Source organism: Melospiza melodia, chromosome 20, assembly GCF_035770615.1.
Source record: "Melospiza melodia melodia isolate bMelMel2 chromosome 20, bMelMel2.pri, whole genome shotgun sequence".
Classification (NCBI taxonomy): Eukaryota; Metazoa; Chordata; class Aves; order Passeriformes; family Passerellidae; genus Melospiza; species Melospiza melodia.
In genome coordinates, this window is record NC_086213.1 from 4,368,211 (window position 1) to 4,395,434 (window position 27,224).

Genomic DNA, 27,224 nt, shown 5'->3' on the forward strand with positions numbered 1-27,224 from the left:
AGGAGCCGGGCCGGGGGCCGCAGCCGCCCCTTTCTCGCCCCCCTCGTTCACTGACGTTTCCCTAGCGCGGTGAGTGCGGTTGTCTTTGCAGCCTTGGCCCTGCCCTTGGCATGGGTAAGGAGCCTTGCCCTCCTTCTCCAAGCTGGAAAGGAAGATAAGGGGTTCAGGTATTTTAAGAAGGAGAAGCGTGTGGCCTCGTGCAGTTCTGGCTGGGTTTGCAGTCCGTAGCTGTCAGAGTGGAAGGGCTGAGCAGCAGTCGGTGGATGGGGAGCAGCTGCAGCCCCTCGGGTTATGCGATCCGGGGCATGGCTGGGAGCAGGGGCACCCGGCCGGGCACTGAGGAGATATCTACAAGAGATATCCTCTTACGGCTTGTGCTTTTCATAGCAACCAAACAGCTTAAGGAATGCTGCTTCTCGGCCACTGTTCCCTGTTCTTGGATAGAACACGCAGTCCCCTTATTCCCCCTTCTCTCTCAAAACCTGGAGCAAACACCTCGTGCAAAGAGTGTTCTGTTCTGTTACCTCCAGACCCAGTGTTGTCCCTCATCCAGAGATGGCTGAAGACACAGAGGGGCTGCAGTTAACAGGGAATTTCTTGGCAGTTCCTTCTCTATCAGCCTCCAGTCAGGTGGGAGAGGCAGGGGGTCAATACTCCGACTTGCATTTGTACCCACCAAGGTCAGGCTGTCAGGAGCAGGGAAGGTGAGACTGTTTTTAGTTTTGTTGTCTTTGCCTGGTTTTAGGCAGGTTTCAGAGTAAGATGGAAACTGATTTTCCAGTGTTGGACACCAAAAGCAATTTTGGTAAGAGCTTAGGGTTAGGTGTTGTGTCCTTCACTGAGGAGGTACCGAGTCCCAGTGCCCTGCCCTGCCTCAGTAGTGGGAGCAGCTCCTGGATGCTCCTGTGAAGCCAACACAACTGTTCTGTTCTGACTGCATTTTTGCATACACTAGTATGTAGGAAGGCCAATAAATGTCTCAAATACTAATGCTTTAGGCTGCAGTTAAGTTTTAATAATGTTTTCCATTACTTTTTAGGATTTGAAAACTCTTCTGCTAAATTTAAGTCTGTTGCTAATTCGATTAGTTCTTTATTTCTTGACTCCCTTAGAAGTAGCCCACAGGCTCCCAGCTTACTGATGAGCAAGTGCTCCTTTTATCCCAAGTGTTTTAATAGGTTGTAAAACAGGCCTTGTAAGTGCACAAATTAGTGCAGGCCTGGTATGACCCAAGAGCATCAGGTGACTTCGTTGTTCATGACAAATCCCAACGTGTTGCTCTGTAGAACATACAGGTTCTGTATGTTCAGCACTTTTTCTGTCTTGTAATGAAAATAACATCCTGGGAGATGATGCAGCAGTGGGGCAGGTTTAGCACGTGGTTACAGGAATGTGGGGCTTGGGGAGGGAGGGTCTGTCCTCTCACATTTGGGTTAATGCAGGGATTTTAACAGAGACCATGGAGCTGAAGGGCACAGTGAGATATTCTGACACTGTTGCAATAGGGATAAGAGAAAACTTTAGCTGTTGTTCATTGGCTGATATTAAAGCATAGTTACCAAGTGTGCTGACATAATGGTGTGACTTCTAGGTAAGAAATCTGTAGATTCTTCTTCGAAATAAAGGGATCACGCCTATATGTAACTCAGTAGGCACCTGAAATTAAGTCTTTAAACTCTTAATAATCACTTCCTGAGGTTGAATGGCCCCAAATGATGCAATAGCTTGTAAGCTACTGAAGTAATTGTGTCCTCCCTCCGTGTATCTGATCAAGAGCAGATGAAAGGCCAGAGGGCAGATGAAGACATCCCAGCTGTGGCATTGCCTCCTGAGAGTGAGCAGGTTGCACAAAGATCTGGTTCTCCCCAAGGGTCTGAGCCTGTTGGGGTGAGAACTCTGTCCCTCTCCTCCCTGTGATCCTGTCTGACAGCAGGGTGTTGCCGGGCCACAGTCAAATACTTGTTGAAACATGCTTATTTACAGACTTGGAACAGTTCTTGTACAACTGGATGCCTGCTTGTCAGATTTATTATCAACATGAAATTAAACATTATTAAACACACAAAAAGTCCTGGGTGAACCCTTTTTCTATATTGGCCAGTTCCAAGTCTATTTTAGGGATTTTCAGAGGGTCAGAACCACTCTCACTGCAGTTCACCAGTGAACAGAGTGATAAGGTAAATTCTAAAGAAGAGCTGCTGTGCCTGGCAGCCTTTTTACTTTTTCAGCTACAGCACTTGGTCTTAGAAATGCCATTACTTCTTCATAGAATCCAAAACTCCCCCATGCACTCTTCCTCCTTCCCACCAGGATGATAAGGTAAAACATGAACCAAATCCTGAGTGTCTCTCTAGACAGTTGCTGTTGTAGGAGGTTCTTAAATGACACAGTTGTAGCAGCCCAGTGGAAATGGAATAATCCCAAGTACTTAACAATAATTATAAAAGTTACCACTCCATTTGCATTTTAGAGCTCCAGACAGGCCAAGATACAGTACATGCTGATAACATAAATAAAGGACTATTGGCAAGATCAGCATCTACAATACTCAGAAAAGTATCACTGTTACAGCAGCCCAAGAGGAACATGTCAATATTTGTTAAGAAAAAGAAAATACAAAGATGTATCTTTAAATAAATACCTGCAGGAGCAGTTGGATTGTTGGATTTTTCAAAATTTTTTTAGGAGAGGAGTAGACCACCAGGGGACTGGGCTCAGTGGAAATTTTATGATAACTTGAGTAGACTTTTCCCTCTGTTACTCAGCTGCTAAACATTAGATGGTCACTATGCTGAACTACTGAAATTTGCATTATTAGACATTTGTACTTCAGCAGCCACTTCTTGTTTGTTGTGTTTCAGCTTGCTGTGCAGCTGTAACCTGCTGGTGCAGAGGAACCTGTGTGTTAGAGCTGGAGTCCTGTGGAAGCAGCCTCCTTCCAGGACATTCTTCAGTGGTAAGTGATGGGTTGTAGCTACAAGTGGTTTCAAACTCAAGGCCACTCACAGTTAATCAAATTGTGGTCTCATATAGGAAAATGTAATTTTTTTAAATGAAAGGACTGGGAGTCCAGCATCAAATACCAATTAATGGCATTTCCTTAGACACAAGCTTGCAAATTGTGTTTTCCACATAGTAAAAGAAGTATATTTACCTTTTTAACAAGATTCATTATGAGCTGTTGTTGTTTGTTGCTTTCAAACTTTACAAAAGCATCTGAAACTTTTTCTAGTGAAGATGATTCCTACATAGCAAATTAAAACCCATTAGTCATAGGTTTATTTTTTAATTAATTTCTGCACTTTAGTTAGTTTTCTCAGGAGTCTAGAGTCCAAAAATTATTTTTTAAAAACACAATATAATTTACCAGAAAGACATGTTCATGTTAGGACAGTGTTTTTACATTTTAAAAAACCCACTTAAATGAACTTGATGAGCAATAATTTGTGTACTTTCCACACCTACTGAAGTGACTGACTGGGAAAGGCAACATCAAACTTCTGCATATTTATAATATTCAAATGTATTACCTGCTTTGTAGTGCTGCTCTTACCAGGTGTTCACCTTGAAAAGTCAGAGAGATTGAGATTTCAGCAGTTTAACAGCCCTATAAGAATAAAAAGGTATAAATATCCTTTTATGTTTCAATCTGTAGTTGTAATTTGAATAGATCAGGAAATCAGAGTAGGTTTACATGAAATGTTTAGGACTTGGTTAAAGTGGTACTTGCCCTTGATGTTTCTGTAGCTGGGTAATGCTGTGAAGATCAAATATTACTGTTTGGTTTTAAGGAATATTTATAAACTTGTAGCATGTGCATTGCCATATATTAGTGTCACAAATAATAGTCTTCAATTTTTGTTTCCTTGCCAGCTGAGCTATTGGTCCCATTTTCCAAAACCATTTCTTTGGGTTAACTGGCCTGTCCAAGTGCTTTGTCTGGCATATCATATATGGATATTTTGTTATTGAAAAATATGCTCACACAGATGAATAAAACAGCAGGGCTTTGTTGTCTATAAATCAAAGTCATTACAGAAAAAAAATTTGCAAGTTGAGACATAATGCAAAGTTGTTGATCACAAGGCAGAAAAAGTCATTTTAGTCTAAATTAGCTTTGAGTTTTGAACAACTCAATGTTTTAGCCTGACATTTTCTAATTAATTGATATTTTAGAGTCTGATTTGGATATAAAGGAAAGATAACTCTTCTCTAATTTTATCTCTATCCCTTATAATGGCCTCCTCTAAGTGTTTGTGTCATGTCCTGGAAGAAATTCTTAATTTGGTCAGAGTAATGGAGCAGCATTTATGTTACTGCATCTATCTGCATAAAGTAGAGCACTCCTGCCATGATTCAGCTTCCTTTCTCATCCTGAATTTTCCAGCCTTTCTGAGGGAATGTGTCTTTTTCACCTGTGCCAGAGAAGGAAATTGTTACTAATTTTTATTCTCCTTTGCTGGATATACTCTGTGTTTAAGAGAATTCTGGAAGAGGTTGGCTTTATCAGTGAGGGCTTCAGATTTAGGGTAGTATCTAAAAATGTTATATTAGTACATTGACAGTCTTGCATCTTTTTTCTCTTGCCCTGCACTTGTTTCTGGTGGCTCTGGTGCCAAGGATGAGCTCTCCACACACTCTCATGGTGCTTTCCAGGGAGCATCGTTAGAGAACACAATGTTCAGCTGAAATCTGAGCAGTGCCAGCTGCCTAAACCTGGCTCTGTTGCCAGAGTCAGTAACTCCTGTTCTTGTCTTAGAATTTGTACACTTTGTGTGGGAAAGGTGTGGAATTTTGTCAGGGCAAATAAGCTTGACAGTGGCATGTTGGGTGCCTTTGCAATGATAATGTTTTGGAGACCAGTTACAGAAGTGTTGTTTCATTAATGCTGGAGATGGGGAAAAGTCAACTCTTCATTTATCAACAACTTAAATTGTGTTTGCTGTGGCTTGTGGAACACCCCATGGTTTGGTCACTGTTACAGGAAGAGAAATGTTCACATGGGTGTAATCAATGCTCTTGAAACAGAAACTGCCTCTCTCTGGATCCAAACCAGAAAAAGCTGTTCTTGCTGAGGGATTTTGGTTTGGGAATTTGTGAAATTGCTGAAATAGCTGGGCTGCTTTGCTAACTTAGAAGCCAAGATGTAGTGGAAGGGAGTTAAAGGCTTTAGGGCTAAAGAGTATCATTGGTCTGTGTACAGACATTTCTGTTGAAATAGTGATACAAAGTTGAAAGGTTGTAGAGTCTTTGTAAATTCAAGCAAGTCTGTCTTTTTAAACATTCTGCTGTTCCAAATTATCCCTCTCCTTCCATGAGCATTGTTCCTTAGGAAAGAATAATTTTTAGAATCTTAACTGGAACTGTAGTTGCTGCCTTGTTTTTCTCCCCCAGAAAAGAAAATACTTTTTTTCTTAAAGAAAGAACAAAGCTGGTTTTGTTTTATGGTGCATTTGGGATATGTAGCAATATTTTTAAATCATGAGTGTAGGAAAGAAATTATTAAGAAATATTATTTTGATAAAACAAAATATGGACAAGAATTACTTTTATTTGGCATCTTTTTGCAGCATCATGGCTGAATGCTTCTAATCAACTAAATTCCTTAGAATTAAAGCCTTCCAGACTTCAAAACAATTGTGCTTTGTCTCTGTGTGAGCCTAGAAATAGAGTTGGTGTTGGCTGAATTCTTTTGTTTGCTAATGCATCCTTTCATAGTCAAACCCTAAGAAGCCTGACTATGGAGGAAGTTAATTTGGTTTTATTCTGGTGCATGCAAGTTAATGATTGCTGTGGGAATGACAGCAATCGGAATCAAGAATTGGTTCTGGGCATTTTCTGTCAGGTAGAACTGAGAACTTCCGACTGGCTGGCAGACAGACACGAGCAGCACAGTCTAATACTGACTGAGCCCTGGACAGATTTGTTTTCTCTGAAGGTTTTGGAAGGGAAATACTCCCACAGCTGTGCCTGCCCCATGCTCAGTCTGTTGCTTAGTGACCACACTGTGTCCTTGTATCTCACAGTGACTGCAAGGCTGGACTTAGGCAGGAGGAGCTCGGTGTTTACTCCGTAAAAACCAGATTTAATACTACACATCTCTTTGTTTCATGTGGTGACCTGTATTACAGCAGAAATGGGCCTGTTTTCCTGTTACCCACCTACTCTAAAACAGGTCATCATTTCCTTCCCTCTTCCAGTTAGCTGAGCAGTCTGGGGATTCCCTAACTGTAGTGAAAGCTTAAATGACTGAGAAGCACAAAGCTTCACTGTGGTACAGATTGTTCCCCAGAAAATGATTATTCTGCACAGTACCAATGTTCTCACAGCTGGAAACGACAGTGCTGTCAGACACTAATTCTGTGTATTTCTCCATGGGGCTTCCAGGGAGCACAGTTTATACATATTTTGGGGAGAAGAATGTTGGAAGCATGTGGGGTGGCAGGGACAGGGATGAGGTTAAAACCTCAGATGACCAATTAGTGTTGGTCAGTTGAGTTACAGTAACTTGGTAAACTGCAATAACTGGAATACTCAGGAGCATCTGTACATACCTTCTGTGACAGGTTTATTTTCTAATCACATTTTCATCACCCCAGCTCATATCCCTCACTGCACAGGGTTGCTTTCTCTTTCCTGTGTAGCTGTTCTCTCTCCTGAAGTCTGGGATTTTTTGTTACAGACAGGAAGAAGCTTCACACTGCTGCAGTGCGCCAAGTCTTCCGCCTGCGGCCCTTCCACGTTCTCGTAGCTACAGGTGGAGGATATGCAGGATACAGAAAATATGAGGATTACAAGTTGCAACAGCTGGAGAAGAGGGGCATAGAGGTGCCTGTGAAGCTTGCAAGTGAATGGGAGGTAAGAAAATTGGGGCAATTTTACTTCTGCCACATTTGATGCAAAGCTCCTTTGCTTCCATTTCAACACACGAGTCTTGAATTTGCCTCTGTTGACAACGTGTTCTTGACAGCTCATGGAACTAAAGTTTCTGTCACTTCAGTAACTCATTTGGCTGAAGCCATGATACATTAGCAACTGCCAGCAACTCCTCCATCTTTTAGTGTGGCTGACACCATATGTGCTTTACAAGAAAGCTGAGATGGAATGAATGCCTGGTTAATAAAAATTTACCTGTTTCTTGAATGAATATACAGCAAGACCTTGTTTTCATAGGTTTTTTTTTTCACTTAGGTCTGTAATTCCTCTTGATCCAGAGGAATTTTTGCCTTTTCCTTTTGGATTCCAAGGAGTTGAGAAATGATTGTGGAATTGCAGGTGGTGTGTATGGTGTTCATAGGTCAAACACCCATTGCAGCATTGAAGTAAATACTTCATGGCTTCCTGTAGCTACTGTATTGCCTTTGAAGTATTAAGTATATTGTTCAACTCCATGTTGGACAGTTTAAAATACATGTGGTGTTCTTCCAAACAGCCACATGAGTGCCTGCTTCAGTGTCACTTCTGAAGGCAAGGAGTTAAAGATTCTAGGATTGTAAGGTTGTGTAGGAGATGCTTCAGTGTGACCTCTGGCACTGCAGTTTCTTTGCATTCCTGAGCACACTGCTGGTGTGTGAGTGATTTGGCCACATGCCTGTGGGAGACTAGGCTGGAATCCCTAAATTTCAGTAGTGACCAAAACCAGATATGATCCAGACAGTCCAGATGCTAACAGCTTAGCCTGTGATAGCTCCTCAGGAATCTTTCTGTAAATCTGTCTCCTGTATATTCTTATCATGCTGAAGTTTGTTTCAAATGGGTTCTGATTAAAAAAAAAGAACAGGTAAGTGTCCACAGAGGATTTATTTAACATGGCAATGTCAATTCAATTTTGATGCTTGAAAACGAATATTCTTTTGTTATTGTTCATACTTTTTGGTATGAAATTGGGTAATTCTCTTATTGCATTTGCCTTCTTTCATTGTACTGATATGCTGATTTGTTATTGTTTGGTGAAGCTGAGAGTGTTGCTTTTGATGAAACAGCTTTAAAGGATTTGGTTTTTACAAATGTGGGGAAACGCACAAAGAATTTCAAACTGATAAGCAGGGCCCCAGATGCAGCAGACCCCAGTAGGAGACACTAACAAGACATCCCAGTCCTTCCTGATGTGTTTGAATTCTGTGGGAGGAAAAGGAAGCTCAATAGTTATGAGGAAAAAGAGAAACTATGGTCAGACATTGCAAGAAATATTCCAAACAATGAAGGATTCAAGAAAAATAAGAGCTGCATTGTTCCTTTTTATTGTAGAGTGAAGTGGGATTTTTTGCTGACCTATCATTTTCCATTGTTTTGGGTTTTTGCATCACTGGGCTCATGCTGAGGGGTGTGGAAGGGGGAGTGTTGTCTTGTTTTTAGGGCAGAATAAGGGAGAGAAAGCCCATTTACATAGGCAGAGAGAGACCAAGTGTGATTGAATGAGCTTTGAAGGAGTAATGCAGAACAAGGAACTGGTGCATGTGCCCTCACTGCCGAGCCTGCAGCTCTGAAGTGCTGATTCCACAGGGGAATGTGGACCCTCTTCCACCTGCCAGCTCTGTGTGAGGCACATTGCCCTGCTTCTGAGAAGACAGATATTAAAGGTATTAACCCTGCTGAGCTGGCAGGGGAGCTCCCCTGTGGCAGAGGTACATGCTGGGAGCCTCACTGAGGTGTGCAGCATTTTTGACTCAATTACAGTCAGTACACTTGTGTGGTTTTGTTTTGCTTGAGCTTCATAAAAGGATGGGGCAGAAATTAATCTGGTGCAAGTCAAGTGTTCCTTAAGTTTCTCCACAGGGAAAGACAGAACTACTGTTTCTTTAGCACAGACCTTTTCTTTGTGTCATTTTCTTAGAGACATTCTGTCGCTAATAGCTTGAGCTGATTAACGCCTTAGTGTCTCCTACTGTGAAACCAGTGGGGATCAGCTTTCATTTAATTAGATGAGGTAAAGCAGAGGGCTTGGAGGCAGACAGGTAGATGTTTATCAGATGGATGGAAGCTTATTGTTCCAAATCTTTGCTGTCACAGAACATTTCCTGGCTGGGATCTGCCATGCATGGCATGCCATTCATATGCTAACTAGGGGCACTTTGCTTCTTCTTACCTGGGCAGCAGGGCACTGTTGATACAGGATCCAATAATTACTGTGGGAAAGCTTGGCCAGAGGGGGGGTTTGGAGGAACACAGTGAGCAGATGAACCAGAGTTTTGAGAGTGGAACTTTGAGAGTGTCCTTTCCTCCTGTAGTTTGTTCTGTTCTGTGTAAGGAAAAAGCAGTGTTTATTGGAGCGACATGTGCCAGGAAAGCACAGTAAATGTCTCTGGAAGTGAGCTGCAGTGTTCCAACTGCAGCTTATTGTTGTTTTAAAAACAACTTAATTCACCAGGAAAGTGTTTGAGCATAGGTTTAGGATCTGGATTCTCAGAATTAAGAACAAGTCTTTCCTACTGATGGCAGGAAGTGCTTGTATTTATGTAACAGAGGATGCTGGAGCTCATATGGCAGTACAATACAGAAGGTGCTTTTCTTGGCCCAGAGGAGACATTTAGTATTATGGTAAGAGGTGTGTTTCAAGTTCAGGCAAGAGCTAATAATGAAAGAATATATGATTTTATTTTTTTTAATTCGACTTCAGAAGAAATATAATCTCCAGTTGGTTTCTTATTCCTCATTCTTGCTCCCAGATTCTGATGCTTGGAGTTTTATTGAAGCATCTATGCAATTATAAAAAAAAATCTTCGTAAAGTGGTTCAAAGTACGCAAGAAAGATGTTCAGAAAATGTTAAAACCAGTGACATTTCAACAGCATCAGATTGTGTAAAGGCTGCAATGGTGTAGATGTTTTTCTCGGTTGTCTTGGCAAATGGAACCAAATAAAACCAGTTTGGGTTTGTGGGTTTTTTTAAAATCTAAACAATGAAAAGACCTTTTGACTAGATGAGTCGTGCAACTTCCTGTGCATCTTCCTGAGGGCCTTGCTGAGCTTATGGAGCACTTTAGCTGAGCTTTTCGGAAGCAGTTTGTGAGACTGGAGCACACTTCGGTGCTTTGGCTGCCAGTGCCTGTGTGGGATTGTGTTCCCGCACCCGGAGACGCGGTGGGAAGCTGTGCAAGGCACAGAATCCGCACCGGTGCCTTGCTCCCCGACGAGTCTCTTTCCGCGTTGTCCGGGCCAGCGCTCTTTGGGAAGCGCTGGTCCGCAGGAGTGCCTGACCCTTGTGGGGGACCCCGTGCTGCGGAGCCCTCGGCTCTCTTCCTTTGCGTTTGTGCCGCCCTGGCCCCGCCTCCGAGGGAAGGAGCTGCCGAGCGGCGCCAGTGGCTGGAGCCGGGCGGGGCAGGGCCGCGGGCCCGCGGGGTTCCTTAAGGCCGGCCCGGGCCGGCACCGCCCGGAGCGAGCGGAGCGGAGCGGGGCAGGGAGCGGCTGCCGGCGGCGGGAGGTAGGAAGGGAAGGGAAGGAACGGAGCGAGCGGAGCTGCGGCCCCTCCGCTCCCCTGCCCCGAGAAGGGGCCCCTGGGGCGGGATGGCTGCGCTGCCATGGGTGGGGGGTGCGCTGAGCTTTGTTCACGTGTCTGAAAACTGCTTTGAAAGGAAGGGTCGGTGTCGTTTTGGCGATTGAAGGCGGAAAGCCGGGACGAAGGAGACTTCCCTGGGCATCAGGTAAGGGCTATCGGACCGCAGGGCAGATGTGCGAGGGCTGGCGGCCAAGGGGTGATTCACTCTGGCTTGCTGGAAGTTCCAGGTGATGTTCCAAAGTCGACTCATGAGTAATCTCTGAGTATATTTAAGCAGAATGAGTCTGCTGGACCAGCCTTATCGGAGTCCAGAGTCCCGCGGGGCGGACGGGGGGCCGAGGAGCCGCCGGGGCTTTTGCGCAGCTTCCGCCGGGTGCTGCTCTGTGGGGAGGATGTAACGCGGCTTCTGCTTCCTTTAGAGACCCTTTCTGGAGCTGAGAGTTTGCTTTACTGATATCTTAAACTCAAATAATGGGGCGATAGGAGGCGGTGTTGTTCTAAACCGTTAATTGGAAATTACTACTACAAAGTATTAAAAGGGTGCCATCAAATTTCATGTCACTTTGTAAATAAATAAAGCTTTGTGTCCTTGCTTCACAGAAGATCTTTGAGACTGTATAACATGCTTTTTGCACAGAATTCAGAACCCAGTCGTCCAGTTAGGCTATCCTTAAATACTTCTTTTTCTTCCTGAAGAAGTAACATTTATATTTATACAAAGTAACTGAAACAGCATTGTAAAGTTACGGGAAAGCAATAAAAAGGTTTTTCCTAATACACAAAGAGAAAATGTATAGAAAGGCTTTTTTAAATGAGAAGTAAAGCATGTCAGACAGTGCGGGTAGATGCAGCCGAGCACGATACATTTCATTAGGCAGCGCTGGTCAATGGCGAGTGGCCCCGTTGGAAAACTCCGGGAGAGCTCCCGAGGGCGCTGCCCGGCAATCCCGCGGCCCTGGCAGACGCTCAGCCGGCGCTCAGGTTTCCAGCGGCACCGGGCGGTTCTGTTGTGCTCTCCGAGTCCGGGAGTCCTGCCTGGGTGTGGAGTATCCAGTGTTTGTCCTGCCGGGCCGCCTGCCGAGAAGGTTGGGTGGGAGCGGGGATGAGATATTAATATCACTGTGATATCAAACAGTGACTGCTGGGAAAGGAACGGGAATTCACCAACGGGCACCCAGTACCTCGGCCCTGAGTGCAAGAGCGTAGTTTTTGCTGGCACTCGAGTACAGCACTGGGATGCGTTCAGTGCATTTTTTAAACAGTAGTTCTGTGACCAAATGTAGAAAGTTTGACCAGAGGGCTTTGAGCACTGACCAGCACATTCCAAGCCTAATGATTCATGCTTACGGTTTAAAACCGAGGCTGCAGGTTTGCAGTTCAGTTGCACATTAGTCTTACTTGCAACTGCCTTGCTGTGTCTTTTTAAAACTTGAGAGAAGGATTTGAGTAGTTCACTATTTGACAAGTAATTAAAAGAGGTCACTGGATTTGATGCTTATTTGAGCTGACAGAGTAGAAGCTGTGGCATAGCTGGCAGATTAGCAGTTCTCTATGAGATAATTCTCTATGGATTCATACCTGCTGCTAACTGCTGCTTTATTAGCCCAGAGTGGATTCTGGGTGAGTTCAACAGGTGAGGGAGTTTGGGAATGGTCTGCAACCCCTACAAACCAAACATTTTAAAGATTTTTGTCTAAGTTGATGATGTCTAAGCTGACACAGGCTGTGGGCACTGCCTGCATCCCAAGAGGTCCAGCTGTTGAGATGCCATTACATGAGTTCCTCTCTCATGAGCTGTCTGATGAGCAGTTCTTGTTCCTTTCCCCATGGAAAGCAGGTAAAATCAGGGTGGATTTTTCATTTCAGCCTCATTACACTGTAGGAACTGCATGTTACTTCTGGGGCAGCCACAGCAGGCATGTCAGCACCTCAGCAGGACTCAGGTATTGGCATCCTGGTGAACGTCATGAGGGGAGCAGAACAGAACTTCAGAGAAACTTCTTTCTTGGCTGCACACAGTTTTTTTAAGAGGTGGAGAAAAAAAATCTTGTAACACCCATGTTTTTCCCTTCCTGGAGAGGAATCTCACTTGCCCCACATTTTTTGGACTGAAGGGTGGTACTACCCCCTTCATCAGGCTGTAGAACATTTCAGGGTCTAGGTTTTTTTAGGGAGCAGATCAGCTGTTTATCTGGGTACATGCTTCCATAGAATCATGGTTACTCAGCTGAGAATACAATAATTCCTTAAAAGTGTTTTGAGGGGTAAAATTGGATTTTACTGGAAGAGCTTGTGGGTTACCTCCCTTATCCTGAAGGGAAGAGCACTGAAGTAGATGTGATGTGTTTGCTCTCTCTCTGCAAGGGTGAAGGTTGCACAGGATGGGGAGCAGGGTTCCACCCTGGCTGCAGGAGCTGCTGGACTGGGTGCTCTGCTGCTCCTGCCCAGCTCCAAACGAATTCCCTCCCTGCAGTTCTGTGAACACACGTGTTCAGTGTGAAAAATAATTCTGTCTTGGTCAGATGAAGTTTCTTTTGAAACAGTGTTGTCGATTTAGCTTGTTGCTGTTTAAGTATTTACTAATTTCTGATGTTCCCAAAGTAGCTCCTCTGTGCTCCTTGTTGCTTTTCTTTGAATTTTGATAGGATTTTGGCTAACTGCTTTCAGCATTTTACTATACAGATGGCATCGTTTTTGTTGTGTAGGAGTTTCTTGTGCCAGCCAGAGAAAGACTAAATGATATTTTAAATAGGAAAACAAAAAGAGTTGGCACAAGGCTCAGGGAGGAAGGAGTATGTTTTGAGTGCTTTCACTGATCTTAAATTTCCCATCTTTCAGTTAGCTGGGTTTCTTTTTTAATTTGCAGTTATTAAAATTCAGCTTGAACAACATGCACACAGGTCTTGGATCTTCCTGACACACAGAATATCATATAGAAATTTTCTACCCGAGAAAAATATTCTAATGCAGGATCTCCAGAGGTGTGTCTAGGGAGTATCTGTAATATTTGGAGTTGAAGGCCAATCAAAATACACAATTACTGCTTGAATATTTTCCTTTTGAGGCCTCACTGGGATGCCATTTGCTAGTTAATTCTAGCTTTTCCTGCTGGTCCTCCCACTCCTCCTGCATTATCCCTATTACAATACAAGCCTTTCCCTCAGTCAGAGCAACAGTGCTCTTTTTCATCTACTCTGTCAGCCAGAGAGTTTTCACAGTGCTTAGAAAGCTCTGGAAGCAAGGAGGGTTTTTTTTAATTTGTTTTCAACCCAGCTTTAGCAGAAAGCAGAAGTGAAATGGAACCACGAGAGAGTCAGCCCTGCAATCGTTCTGAGTATTTGGTTTAATCTTGAGGTGAGATGTAGCTATCTGACTTCACTTTTTGAAGCAGGACTCCCTTAACAATCCAAACCCAGTCACAGGAGATTCAGAAAATCTATGTTTGAGGTGTGTTTTGTAGGATTTAAGAGGGAAATGTCTCTGTATATTTAGAATGCTTAGATAGAAACAGTGCAGCCTTTGGTCTTTAAAAATCAAACCAGCTACCAAACAGTTTCCTACTGTTTTGTATTTTAGTTCTACTGGACACAAAAAACTGTGACAGTACTGAAAGTCACATAATAGGCACATAACACTTCTTTTATACCTAGTTATCAAGCTGGCCCTAAAACTGGCTTTTTTTGTATGTATCTGGTTATTTGTAGAAGAATGTCCACTACCTGTTCCCTTAACTGAGTGTTTTTAGATGGAAGCAGATTTCCGCAGATGGATGTTTGTGTCTGGCAAGAGTTGTAAAATAGAAAGACATTCCTTTCTGTTCTGTTTTGTTCTTTACAAGCTGGACACTAAGAACAGGAAAGGATTTTTGGTGCCCAAGAGTCCAGAACTCTTAGCAGCAGCTGCTGCACTGCAGAATTAAAGCTGGGAGTTATCTCCTCCTCCTCCTCCTCTTCTCCGCCCCACTCCTCCTCCCAGCCTTGCATTCAGGCTGGCGCTGGGATGAGCTGTGCCAGGCCAGCTGGCTGCTCCTCTCACTAGAGCACTGCTGCCCAGCAGCCTGGGACAGACTGCAGGGTGTTTTTTGGGGAGTTGGGCTTCAATGGCCACCCGGACTAGCAAGAAGCAAGGACTGCTCATATGGACAGCTCATTTTTATCGTGTGCAGAGTCGGCTTTGTAGTGGGATGTTGAAATATGACACAATGCCTGTTTGTTTGCAATAGCTGCAACTCTCGTAGCAGAGATTCAAGTGGGAAACAGAGAGGGAATCCAGAGCCAAACCAGCGGGGGATTTAGGAACTGTGACGCCGAGTCCTCTCTCCTATACCGGAGCAAGCAAAGGAAAGAGAGGTAGAGGAAAAAAGACTGAGCCTTGCAACAGCCGTCACCCTGACGATGTGTCAGTCAAACACCCTGCAGGGACCAGAGCTGCACACAGGGAAATGGTGAGATGCTACAAAGCTTTATCTAACCCTCCACCCTCTTGCTACAACCTCCGCAAAGTTAAAATTCATGTCCGGAGGCTGCGTTCAGGGAACGGCGGCAGCAGCAGCTGTGCCGGGGACCAGCACCCACAGCTGGAGAGTCCAGGCCCAGCTGGCTCTGCTGGTGGGACACCAAGTAGGAGAACTCGTTTCAGGTACTGTTCAGTATTTTCTGCTTTGCAGGAGTGGTGACTGAGGCGGGAGGGAGGCTGGGAGGGTTTCTGGGCAGAAGGAGCGGGAGCCATCTGCGAAGCTTTTGTTTGGCCTAATTACTATAAAGCTCCTTATACATTGTATTGGCAGAGAAGGGCATGCTGTTCCATGACAAGGGGAATGGGGAAGCTTTCATTCCTTTCCCTTCTACTCTCTATCACTCGGAGAATGGAAAAATTAGTTGAGGGGCCGCTCTGAAACCAGGCCAAGGCAGTGAGAAGCCCGAGGGCTCCAACGCGATGCAGCTCTGCAGGGATTGGTCCAGGAGCGACTGCAGTGAAGGGGGGGAGAGCAGCAGGAGGGGGAGAACGAGACCCAACCCGGCTCCTGGCCCGCCAGCCCTGCTGGGTGGTGGGGATGGGAGAATGTGAAGTGTCCCTTCCTATTCCCATGGCGAGTCAGTCCTACCTCCTGCTGAGAATCCTGCATTAACTCTGCTAAGACAGCACTTCTGCCCAGGGTTCTTTTTCCTTGTTGCATTAAGATGCACAGATCATTCTCTATTTATTAGTTCTTCAGGGGAAAGAAGTTGTGTTCACTGCAGAAAAAAACATCTCTGAGCCAAAAGCACCATCTTGCATCCCAAAATGGTGACAGTTATACCTGCCTGATATTTTAATTCTGATCCAAGTTTTGAAAAGAACGAGTTGACAAGAAAACTTCCTTTTAAATTCTCAGCTTCTTTCCATCTTGGAAAGACATATGCAATATTTTGTAGTTTCTCTTTCATGTCACAGGATCCCTTGAGAGAGTGAGCTGTTGGGAGCGGCCAGACTGTGCCACTTCGGTTTGTGTGCGCACGTCGCTGTGTCCTGCTTGCAGAACAGTCTCCTAGCCAGGAGTTCAGTCAGTCATTTCAATAGTTTGCCCTCAGGTAGACAGATTTCCATTTGATAATGTGACCTTGGAAATGCCAGTGGCTTTTTCATGAGTAGAAGCCAAAGAATAAATGGGGACCTGAAGGGTTTTGCATCCAGACCTCCTGCAAGGATCTGAACTGAGGCCCCTAATGTCTGTCCTCTGCTAAGAAGCTGAGCAGCTTTTCCCTGTGAGAGTTAGGTCAACTTCTCCCCATGATATTTGTGCAAAATGAGGTCTCTCTCAGTCAGGACACCCATGTAACAAAAAAAAAATCAGAGATGCAGCTGGTTATGAGGGGAGTTGATTATTGGGCTACGGAGACTAGATTGTTGTGCAGTAGTAGAAATATTGGCTTTGACCACGTGTTCCCTATTCAGAACCAGGATACTCAGTGAAGGCTTTAAGACCTGGAAACTGGTCTTACCTTTAATTTTTGAGGGTGTCATTCATAAAACGTGACCTATGAGGGTGAACACCATTATCTGGACTTTTTAGATAAACTGTTTATTTTGGGAAGGGGAAGAACCAATCAAAATAAAGGAGTAAAGACTTGTAGTATGAAAGATTAAGAAACGTTTAGCAGGAATAACTGACCCAGCTGTCGGAAGCTGGTGGCTCTGCAGCTGAGATGCCTGACCCTCTGATGTTGTGTATGTAATCTTTCAGGTTGCAATTCCCCCAGCTGGCCCTGAGGCGAAGGTTGGGCCAGCTGAGCTGTATGTCTAGGCCTGCTCTGAAACTCCGTTCTTGGCCTCTGACTATTCTCTATTACCTTCTGCCTTTCGGTGCTCTTAAACCCTTGACCAGAGTGGGATGGAGGCCTATGAGCAGGGTAAGTGTGAGCAGCTCTCTCTCATGTGCCACATCTGGGAGCTGTGTCCTGGAGCTGGCAGCAGCTGGGGGGAGAGCTGCTGCATGCAGGGCAGCCTGCTGATCACTGCTGTGAAAGCAGAGCTGCAATTCGTGCTTCTGTTTAGTTTTCACTGTGGTTGTGTTGATCAATTGCCTCACAGACAAGTGACTTGCTAAGGAGCAGAGAATTACTTTGTCCTCTAGTAGTCAGGGAAAGTTAACAGAAACTTCTGAAGGAATTCAGTCACATCACAGTATCAGGGCTCGGACAAGGAAGACCAAACCTTTTGGCAAGTTCCTTTTCCTGGTCCTGTTGAAATGGTCTCTTGTTTTTGGTTATTTTCGCACCAAGAGGGTTTGTTCCTCAAGTTCATTGAGCATTTGTAGTCCAGCATGTCCAAATGATACACAAATCTCTGCTCTGTCACTGTTGAGACCGGGGTATGGGATGCCTTGCTCGTAGTAATTCTCCCCACAATCATGCAATTTCAGAATCCAACAACCAAGTAAGTATTTTGATTGCAAACAGGAACAAAATTGCCATTCTTAAGCCTATTTCATTGAACATCTGTTCTGTCTGATCCCATCAGCTTGAAAACCAGGCTCCATTGAAGAGAAGGGGCTGCTAGGAAATACTGCTTATGACAATTGATGTGATTTTATAGGTGTATGTACATTTTTGATGTTGGTGGAAAACAGCTTTTAGAAATTAATACAGTACAGGGCATGTCAAATAAAATGGCAACTTTTTTTTTTCTTCAGTATTTCAGCTTATATAACCTAAAACACTGTTCATTTAGATGGTTTTATCTGAGTAAGATTAGGTTGGTACTTCCTTTCTGAAATATCCCTGTATGTACACAGGATGGTGATTTGTAAGTGAAATCTTAATTTGTTGTATTTGGTATGATGGAGCCAGTGCATACTTCTGCTTGTGTTTATGGCTGTGTTTTGCAAGACTTAATCATGAAGGATATGATTGAGAACAAATGACTCTCACTAAGAAAAATCCCAAGGTTTAGCTGCAAGTTGAATGTAGCTGTTCAAAAACAGCAGTCAGCAGATCCCCACTTCCTTTGCAAAACTGGTTTCAGAGTGTTCAGTTCCCTTGGTCCATATTCCCCAGCTTCCCCCAGTTACATCATAGCCATGTGAGCTTCCTGGCTGACAGCAAGCACCACAAACCCCAGAAGAGCTGTCTGCTGGAATTACCAACAGAAAGATGTTGTCATCTCTCCACTTCCATCAACAGCAGATACCTCTTGCCAACTTTGTTTCATTTGTTTTTCTTGTTAAAACTTGGCTTTTGGTGCAAGTCCAATGGTGTATTTCTACAGAAATAAAGGCATTTAATATTCTTGCAATTAGCAGCTCCCATTGTTGCAAGAGAAGGAGTAAGGCTGGTATAAGTTTATACCTGTGTAGCTGCATCCAGTGGGTATATTTCTTTGATGGTACTTGTATACTCATTAGAGCATACAACACACAGTACTGGGTGTGGGAAGCACCCTCAGTCTGGGGAACATGTCATCCAACACTGAGAAATTATTTTCCAGTCAATTTTCATTTAGTTATTCACAAAAATTTATACATTGGTAATGTTAAGCCTTTCTGATGAGCGTTCTGCTATAATATGTGCAATGTCTCTTTTTTCTGTAAGCCTCACATTGGACAGTTTGCAGTAACTTCAGTGTGGAGCTTCAGCCTGCAAAGGAGTGGAAATTCTGGCTTCACTTTAAAGTTATATAAAGTTTCATCCTGTCTCTTGTCTGATCTCACCAGAATGGAGGGAATGACAATGAAGTGCAGTGTAAATTTTTTGCTGCCTTAAAGGCTCCATGAATTCAAGGGAGAGGTTTGCAGAACAGTCTGATCCTTCCTGTGACAGAAGTAAGGAAGCCATCAGTGGGCAGAGCACTGACCTGCTGCCATTGTCCCCTCAGGTTGCCCTGTACAAGTCGGTCCCCACGCGGCTGCTCTCGCGAGCCTGGGGCCGCCTGAACCAGGTGGAGCTGCCCACGTGGCTGAGGAAGCCGGTGTACAGCCTGTACATCTGGACCTTCGGGGTGAACATGAAGGAGGCAGCTGTGGAGGATCTGCACCACTACAGGAACCTCAGCGAGTTCTTCCGCAGGAAGCTGAAACCGCAGGCGCGGCCGGTGTGCTGCGTGCACAGCGTGGTGAGTGAAAGGCAGGGAGGGCTTCACCCTGCACTGCCACTTCCCTCAGCCCCCAGAGGAATGGCACTGCTTCATGAAGACTTCATGAACTGCTGACTGGTTCCTTTTTTCTCTTTGCTGTAGATTAGTCCCTCTGATGGAAAGATCCTTAATTTCGGACAGGTAAAAAATTGTGAAGTGGAGCAAGTAAAAGGGGTTACTTATTCTCTGGAATCTTTCTTAGGACCTCGCATCTCCACAGAGGAAATGCATTTTAGCCAGGGTAAGTTCTGTGTCAGTTCTGCATTTATTCTGCTGTGCCCTTTCAGTGTTCTCAGAAATCATAAGAGAGATGAAAAAATGTAACATTTTCTTGCATTGTCAGGAACAAAAGCAGGTCTGATTTTTGGTTTAATTTGTGGGTAACCATGTCACTGTTCTAGTTCTTCCTCACCAGTGGCTTTATGCAGTCATGCCTGGCTCATTCTGATTATCTGAACTGAGTTGCTTGGTGCTTGGTTCCTACACTTGACTCCAAGATCTGTTGCTACACCATAGCTGCAGCACTCCTGCAGTCACACTGAAATGGGCCCAAGCACTGGCTAGCAAAAATTGGATCTTAACAAGATCCATGCTCAAGCACTTCCTGTCTGATGACTTAGAGGACTCTTCACAAATTCTGTTCTTAAAGGATAGCTTTAGTAAAAATTCTGTTGTACTGGATTTCAGTTCTGCTGTTTTGCTTATGGAAGGGCAAACTCCAAAAGGAAATTTTTCACTGTGATTGAAACAATCCAGGATCTAATTTTCTTGTTAAGGGAAAGGAACATTTGGAAATATTGGATTTCTGCATGAAAGCTATGTTTTTGTAGTCTCACCAATCCACATGAGCTGCATTTAATCCTCTGCTATTGCACTGGCTCTAACACAGACTGCCTGGCTAAGGTAGATGACTTCAGGAGGAATATCTTTAACCCCTTCCTTTCCCTGCTTTTCCTGCAGCCCCACCTGGTAACTCTTTTCAGAAACAACTGGTCACAAAGGAGGGGAATGAGCTCTACCACTGTGTGATTTACCTTGCACCAGGGGATTATCACTGCTTCCACTCGCCCACAGACTGGACGGTGTCACACCGACGGCACTTCCCAGGTTGGTTTCTGTTCCTAGGAAACAGCTGCAGAGCAGCCATGGAGGGAAGCACTGCTATGGGCCTCTGCACAATGAGACACACCAGTGCAGAAGTTGGACAGTAATATGATAGACAATGGTAGAAAAGTGATTTGTCTCAAACAGTAATGAGTTTTGCAGCTGTAGAGTTTACCAGAGCAAATCACATAAAAATAGTGAAAACAGTAATATTGTATTCAAACTGTTTGTTTGAAGTACCCCTTGATTCAAGCTGAGCTGATTTGTTCCCAAACACTGTTTATTCAGTTTGCACCTGAAATATAGACAGTTCTGCAGCTCACACCAAACAGTAGCCTAAAGGATGATCTCTGCTTGTGCTTGGCAAAGAAAATGCAACTGAACAGTTACACTCCTAGAGCTGGGATCAGATGTTCTTGCAGATAAGAATATTTTACTTCTTGGTATCTAGCAAAATCCTAAGTATTTGGATTTGGTTTCAAACACCATGAGAAAGAGACTGACCCACCACACACATCCTTCTGTGACCCCTTTGTTTTCAGCACAGACTTCTCTTTCATTTGCTCTGCCTGGCACTTGCCTCTCTTCCTACAAATAACTGACAGAGCTGTTTACTGGATCAACTCCAGTTACACTGAAAACACCATCTGAGTGGCCTTACAGTATCACTACAAACCAGACAACCTAACCTGAACATGTTCTCATTTCTTCAGGCTCTCTGATGTCTGTCAATCCTGGAGTAGCTCGCTGGATCAAGGAGCTGTTCTGCCACAATGAACGGGTTGTCCTTACAGGTGACTGGAAACATGGCTTCTTCTCACTAACAGCTGTAGGAGCAACAAATGTGGGCTCCATCCGCATCTACTTTGACCAGGTGAGCAGGATCATAGCAGGCACCTTTTTGTTAATGGCTGAGGTTGATGCAGCATAACAAAATTTAAAAAGAAAAATTATTACCCTGAAATTAGGGTGTTTCACAGTACTGATACTCTAAGACTGATTTAAACAGTGTTGTCTCCAATATAGACAATTTAAAAAATATTCCTATTGCACCTTTGTACTGTGAGTTTGTGCATGGAAAACGTGAGAGTGTGTACAGTCCACAGCTGTGGTGATGAAGGAATACAGAGCACTGAAATCCTTCTCTTCTTCCTTCTCTGTACAGGACTTGCACACGAACAGTCCAAGCTACTCTAAAGGTTCCTACAATGACTTCAGCTTCATATCCAACAACAACAAGGAGGGAATCCCCATGAGGAAAGGGGAACATTTAGGGGAATTTAACTTAGGCTCTACAATTGTACTAATCTTTGAGGCACCCAAGGACTTCAGATTCAACCTCAAGGCTGGACAGAAAATCCGCTTTGGAGAAGCACTGGGCTCTCTATAGGAACTGTCTCAGCAAGAAGATTTTCTATAAAAAGGGACTTTTTTCACACCACCGAGTGTTTCACTTATCAAGTTTGTGTCACTCAGCAGGACCTGGGTGAGGAGGAAGAAAGATGTCACTGCTGCATTAAACTTGAAAATATTTGGTCTACATTTACCTGCTGCTGAATGTAGAAACTGAATTGAATGATCATGGATGTATTGGGTACAGCTGCCTTTAAAGATGTTGCCCATGGTGGTTTCAGGCCCACCCTGTGCCTGTAGTCTTTCATGTTCTGCCCTGAATGTGCCACAGGATAATTATGTTCTTAGAGCCTCTAAGTCCCTTTTAAGCCTTCCTAGGCAGGTGCAGTAGGAAAGGGTGGAGGTAGAGATTACCTGTAGTTAAAGGGACACTGACAGGCTGAGTCAGACCTTGTATCTACAGAATCTGATTTACAGACCTTGAGTAAAGAATATATTCTCATATTTATTTTATTCTAAGAAACTCCACCCAAATTACTAGATAAAAGCAGTCTCTGAATGCACAGATGGCCAAACAGTGAAATTTGCTGGTGTGGCTTCATGGCCCAAACAAAGCAAAATGTACAACAGTCAGTCAGTACAATGAGTGACACTCATCCCTCATCCTGAGTTTTGTACTGTTAAAAAACTTTAATTCTTTTGTCTGACATTGCTGCTTTAAAAATGGGCTTTGCAGTGTATTTTAAACCTGAAAACAGTGTCTACATTCCAGACAACAGAACTTGTCATCTTGCAATTTTCTTTTCTTTTTTAAAGACAGACGAAGCTCTGTGTCCTCTTCCTAATCCATGGTTTTATTTTGCTATTCCAGGCCTTAAAGTTTTTGTCTTTATGAAAGACAGTTAACTTCATCTCTTGGATTAAGGAGTTAGAAGACACAAAGCATATTTTTGCTGGGTGATGTGATGGCAACTAAAGTGTGCTTTTCCTTTCTGCTATGTATCTTGTTACTTTGTCACTAAATTCTTGAAGAATTAGTTCCTCTGTTAAAGGACAGCTTCAGCTACTTCAGGACCAATTTTTATTGTACAGAGTGAAATGCCCTATGCACTGACTGTGTTTAAAATATTTATGGCTTTTTAAAGAAATTCCGTGTTGCTTCCCAGGTGCCAATCTGGCCCTCCCTTGACTGGGCAACAACTTCATCTTATTCAAAATACAAAACAAAAAACCACACTGGCTCTGACTTGTACCCTCATACTTAATGCTAGGAATGTGCTGGGGGCTAAAATCTTTGTGCTGAAGCTTAATCCACTGTAAAATTTTAAAGCTTCTGCAACTTCACATCAAGAAGAGTTAAAATCTAACACTTTGGATCTACTGCATGTGGCACTGACAAAAACCACTGCCAAAGTGAAGAGGAATTGAGTTTTAAAGCAATGTAAATTGTTTTTTGAGAATAAACTGTTTCAAGTCCCAGCACTCAAACATGATTTTGCTATCCAGAGCTTGTTGGAGTGGACACGCTTATGAAACCTGCCTTTGTGCTTTCTGAAAGATTTCTCCTACTACTTCCTTGCTTGAGCTACTTTTCTGCTACTTCAAGGAGATGACAGGCTCTGATCTCCTAAAGAAACCCTTCTTTGTATGCACTGCAGAAAATAGAATATAATTTTGTTGTACAAATGTCCAGTTTGCCAAGTCCTGTATGCTTAGCTTGTCATCGGGAAGGAAGGGATGATAAACTGCCTCTAAGTGATGTAGCCAGGCGTGAGTCAGATGAGGGTGGCTGTTTGGGTGACAAGCAGGAGAAAATTCATTTGGCTCCAGGAGTCAGTGTTTCCTCACACAGGGAGGAGTTTGAAAGCTTGAAGTGGCTCTCAGCCACCTATCTTGTTAAAGTTCTTGGTATTAGCAAGTTTACTCCTGCAGCAGTATAGTACCAGATACAAGTCTTTTTAAACCTTTGAGAGTGAGAAAAGAGTAAGGCAAATATCAGCTCTGAGAGGATAAAGTTTGGGTGATCTTTTTGATTAAACTTCAGTGTCATGTTAACAAGAGAAAGCAAATTTGTTCCAGTGGATGAGAGAAAAAGACAACTGAATCTTTTCCTTCTTTTCCACTGGGGTCTATGACATCCAGACAGAGCCAAAGGAAGTTTAAGCTTTAATTTCTTCCTACTCAGCAGCATCATCCATAGTATCTGAAGGTACATATTAGCCTAGTGATGGAGGATGGGTTGCTTGATGTTTGCTTTATTAGAAATCCCAGAAGGAAGAGAGGATTCAGCATGCAAGTGGCTGTTTATGGTGGTTTTAATACTGTGCAGAGCGAGCTAATAAACCAACATTGCTTGTGATGCAGGGGCCAGCAATGCACCCCAGGAGTGAAAAAGTTCCTCGAGGGTACTGATAATGCTGTGAATTTCTCCTGCACGGAGAATCCATTTAATTCAACTGTATCAGTAGCACGGTATTTTTGTATGTCAAAGTGTATGACTTACTGACATGAACTCATTTAATTGCAAACATTTTGAAATAAAGAGTCTTATCTGTGTTGCTTATCTTTGTGGCATGACAGGTAACCTAAACTAGGTATTGCAAGTGCAGCATGAGGTAGGTGTAGCTCCAGTTTGCAACAATAGCTACAGTAACAATAAAAAAAGCCAAATTATTTTCACTTAATTTATCAAATATAAATTCCATACATAGAACCAAGTGAATGGATACATCTCTTCCATTGTCCCCTGCTATGAAAGGGCCAGAAGTCCTACCCCTGAGCTGGGCAGTTGGTAGATCCTACAGGTCCAGGGCCAGCTGGATGTCTCGCAGGCGGGCAAGCAGGGCCTGCACGTGCTGTCTCTCAGCCAGCTGTGCTTTGGTGAGAGTGCTGATCCTCACCTGCAACTGCAAGGAACACCAGTGCATCAGCATCAACATAAGTGTGTAAGGTCAGACAATATTTAGTCTTTTGGACAGCAAGAGATGCCCCAGCAGCTTTTGTGTTGTCTCACTTGAGGGCCAGTACGCAGCAGATTGTGTCACTGAGGAACAGCTCAGAGGTACCAGTACCCACACCCGGCTCTGTGAACCTGGGGCCTGAAGGCAGGGCAAGGGCCAGTCTGCACACAGGGAGTTGTCTCGAGAAATTGCAGAAAAAAATTTGAGATTGAGTCTATGAAAGCTTGATCTGTACCTTGGAAATAGCCTCAGAGAGGTCTACTGGAGCAGGAGTTGCATTTCTGAACAACAGGAAGAGGCATCTACACAGCCTCTTCTGCTCCTCAGCCTACTTCTGACTACAAATTTCCCTTGGCATTTTACTAATGGCTTACTACACAATTCCTCACAGCTACCATCAGCCTTTAGGCACAGTGCTAATCACTTCAGTAGCTTCAGTTTAAATGCTGTGTACATACCTGACCCAATTCTTCCTGAACTCCTTGCACACCATCCTGGGCTCCTGGCTGTGTGCTCATTTCCAGCCACTGCTGCAGAATCTGTGCCTGCTGCTGACAGCACCTGATAAAATGGATTAGAAGGATTCTTATCCAAATTAAGAGCTCAACAGTCTAAGCCAACTTAGACTTGCAATTGATACTTGCAATGAGACCCATATTTTTGTCTCAAACCAGTCAATGGTTAAAATCTTTTTTAAAAGGTAAAAAAAAAAAACCAAAAAAAAACCACCAAAAGATGCTGGAAAGTAGAGGAATCTGAAAACTGTCATCTCCACCTCCTGCTTCTAGCCCCTGACTTCTTCTTTTCCTGGCAGTTAAATCGCCCCCAAGCCCCATTTCTCTTGAGCATTTCTGTTTGCTTGTTCTAGTAGAGCAGTTATCAAATACCAGCCATATTTAGGTTTTTTTTTTAATTAAAAGCTGTAAAAGCTCAGTCCTCTTGATAAAATAACTAAAAGCTAAATTTCAACTGCCCTGCCCTATTCATTTGTACTATCTCCTGATTACACCCAGTGATACCTCTGACATGCTTCTGCAAGAGCTGCCAAAGGTGTAATTAAACCTCTTGGCTGACTACAGAAGGAGTTATGCACAAACTCTCCTTCACCTGGAGTGAACTCCAAAGGAGAAAATAAAAATCTCTGGAACTTTTCTCTGTTTCATTCACAGCTCTGCTGTGAACAGACTGGTTATTTCTTGGGTAGATACACAGAAAAAATTCAACAGAGTTGACAGCATGAAGAGAGGCTGGCTAAAGAGGCATTACTTGAGTTCCTGCTTCCTGCTGTAGTAGTACTGCATCTGCTGCTGGATATGCCAGAGTTCAACTTCCACCTTTCTCTCCAACATCATTTCTTCTCTGGAACTGTGCTCCCTCTTCTCCCCTTCAGCTGAATGGAAGATATAAGGCACAAGCAATGAAGGTAGAACAGACATCCACTCTTTCTTCATATTAAAAAAACAGAAAATATTTTTAATGACAGGAAAAAGGAACCCTCCCAACTGTGTTTGGTTACCCTGTGACATGTACCTGTTCACCCAAAGGATCAGGTACAGTGAGAGGGCAGGAGTTCTGACAACAGAACAAGCTCTTGAAGACTCAGTCTGAACACATGAAAGACAGAAATGCTCTGGTTCAGTACTACAGATACTGTTTTGGCCTGTTCAGGATTTAGTCCAGAAGTAATTAAGTGCAGTAGTCCTGCAGAACAAATGTCATGCTCTGATGTCATTTAAAACACCACAAGGGGAGGTGCTTAGACACCATCTGTCCCCTTTACAGCCATGCTGTAAGTACAGGGAAACCTCAGAGAGCTCTACAGGATGAACTTCCCTCCTGAACAAGTTTTGCTGTACAGGTGAACACCCCAGCACCTGAGCACATTCTTGCTAAAAGAATGTTCAAGCACCTCCCATCCTTCAATGCCTAGAGCAGGGCTTTAGCAGAATCCACAAACTGCAGTTCCCTTCCCAGAAAGGAGTTCTGGTACCCTCCTGATGCTGGCACACAAGGTTGCCCTCTCTCCCACACATTTTGTGTCACACTTGCAGTCTCACATAGATCAGAGAGGAGCATGAGCAACTGCTACTGTTGGGATCTGAGGATGTACCTGCAGTGTGGTGACTCCCTTTTCCCACCAACTCTTCAGATGACAGCAAATGTGGCTGCAAATTTGGTGGCAACTTCTTCTCCACAGAATTCTGTTGAGAGTCTTGGGAATGGGCTCCTTTGTGACCATTGGCAGGCTGCCCTCCTCTCTGGAAGATCAGAATGATATTGGGGTTTTCCTCAAAGGGTTTTCTTAAGTAAACCCTACAAGTAGGATGTGCCTGCCCTACTCAGTCCTACTCCCACTCAGACAACTCCTGTAGGTGCTGAGCCCCTCTCATAAAATCCCACAGAAGAAGGAGAGCTTAAAAGATGGACTCTGATTTCTAGCATGGGGATACTTCACCAAGATTAAGACTTCCCATTCTGTGTGGAACAAGGAGTTAAAAAACAAGCACCTACTTGCAGGTTAAGAGAACTTCAATTTTTTTAAGCTCTTAGACACACCTACTGCTCCTAAGCTAAGTTTCTCTTAAATCCCTGCAATCTGGACAGCAAACTGTAACTGCTCTGAACTCCCAAGAGGCAGCAGCACCCTCACATCACTTGCTAGGAAAAGATCTGGCCAGGAAAAGGCATGAAATACAGAACCCCA

At 43.8% G+C, this 27,224-nt stretch overlaps 2 protein-coding genes across 9 annotated transcripts in view; one reads left to right on the forward strand and one right to left on the reverse strand.

Annotated features, from left to right (window-relative positions):
* The first annotated feature begins 1,774 nt into the window (after positions 1 to 1,774).
* Positions 1,775 to 24,123, forward strand: PISD (phosphatidylserine decarboxylase). Of its 6 annotated transcripts, XM_063173397.1 has the most exons (9): positions 10,384 to 10,418; positions 10,570 to 10,638; positions 14,716 to 15,131; positions 16,717 to 16,882; positions 18,846 to 19,082; positions 19,206 to 19,344; positions 20,064 to 20,210; positions 20,921 to 21,081; positions 21,373 to 24,123. In XM_063173397.1, exons 3-9 carry the CDS (start codon positions 14,935 to 14,937, stop codon positions 21,595 to 21,597), a joined length of 1,272 nt encoding a protein of 423 aa, XP_063029467.1. In that variant the 5' UTR covers positions 10,384 to 10,418; positions 10,570 to 10,638; positions 14,716 to 14,934; the 3' UTR covers positions 21,598 to 24,123. The 6 variants fall into 6 exon arrangements, with proteins under 6 accessions (XP_063029470.1, XP_063029468.1, XP_063029469.1 ...); XM_063173400.1 differs by lacking the exons at positions 10,384 to 10,418; positions 10,570 to 10,638; positions 14,716 to 15,131; positions 16,717 to 16,882 and adding exons at positions 1,775 to 1,887; positions 2,862 to 2,956; positions 6,683 to 6,858; XM_063173398.1 differs by lacking the exons at positions 10,384 to 10,418; positions 10,570 to 10,638 and adding an exon at positions 6,743 to 6,858.
* Positions 20,470 to 27,224, reverse strand: part of SFI1 (SFI1 centrin binding protein) — a 29,367-nt gene continuing 22,612 nt past the window's right edge. For all 3 annotated transcript variants that reach the window (XM_063173390.1, XM_063173393.1, XM_063173391.1), the window contains 5 exons: positions 26,631 to 26,778; positions 25,787 to 25,910; positions 24,979 to 25,081; positions 24,334 to 24,466; positions 20,470 to 21,118 (listed from right to left, as the gene is read on the reverse strand). In XM_063173390.1, the coding sequence (XP_063029460.1) occupies positions 24,359 to 24,466; positions 24,979 to 25,081; positions 25,787 to 25,910; positions 26,631 to 26,778 (483 nt within the window). In that variant the 3' untranslated portion in view covers positions 20,470 to 21,118; positions 24,334 to 24,358. The remainder of the gene's footprint in view (positions 21,119 to 24,333; positions 24,467 to 24,978; positions 25,082 to 25,786; positions 25,911 to 26,630; positions 26,779 to 27,224) is intronic.

Bases quoted from the DNA above. Each gene is read 5' to 3' on its own strand.
- PISD (XM_063173398.1), top strand. From the start codon at position 14,935: ATGGTGAGATGCTACAAAGCTTTATCTAACCCTCCACCCTCTTGCTAC. The intron at 19,345-20,063 runs GTAAGTTCTGTG...CTTTTCCTGCAG, and splicing joins GGAAATGCATTTTAGCCAGG to CCCCACCTGGTAACTCTTTT. The intron at 20,211-20,920 runs GTTGGTTTCTGT...TCATTTCTTCAG, and splicing joins ACACCGACGGCACTTCCCAG to GCTCTCTGATGTCTGTCAAT.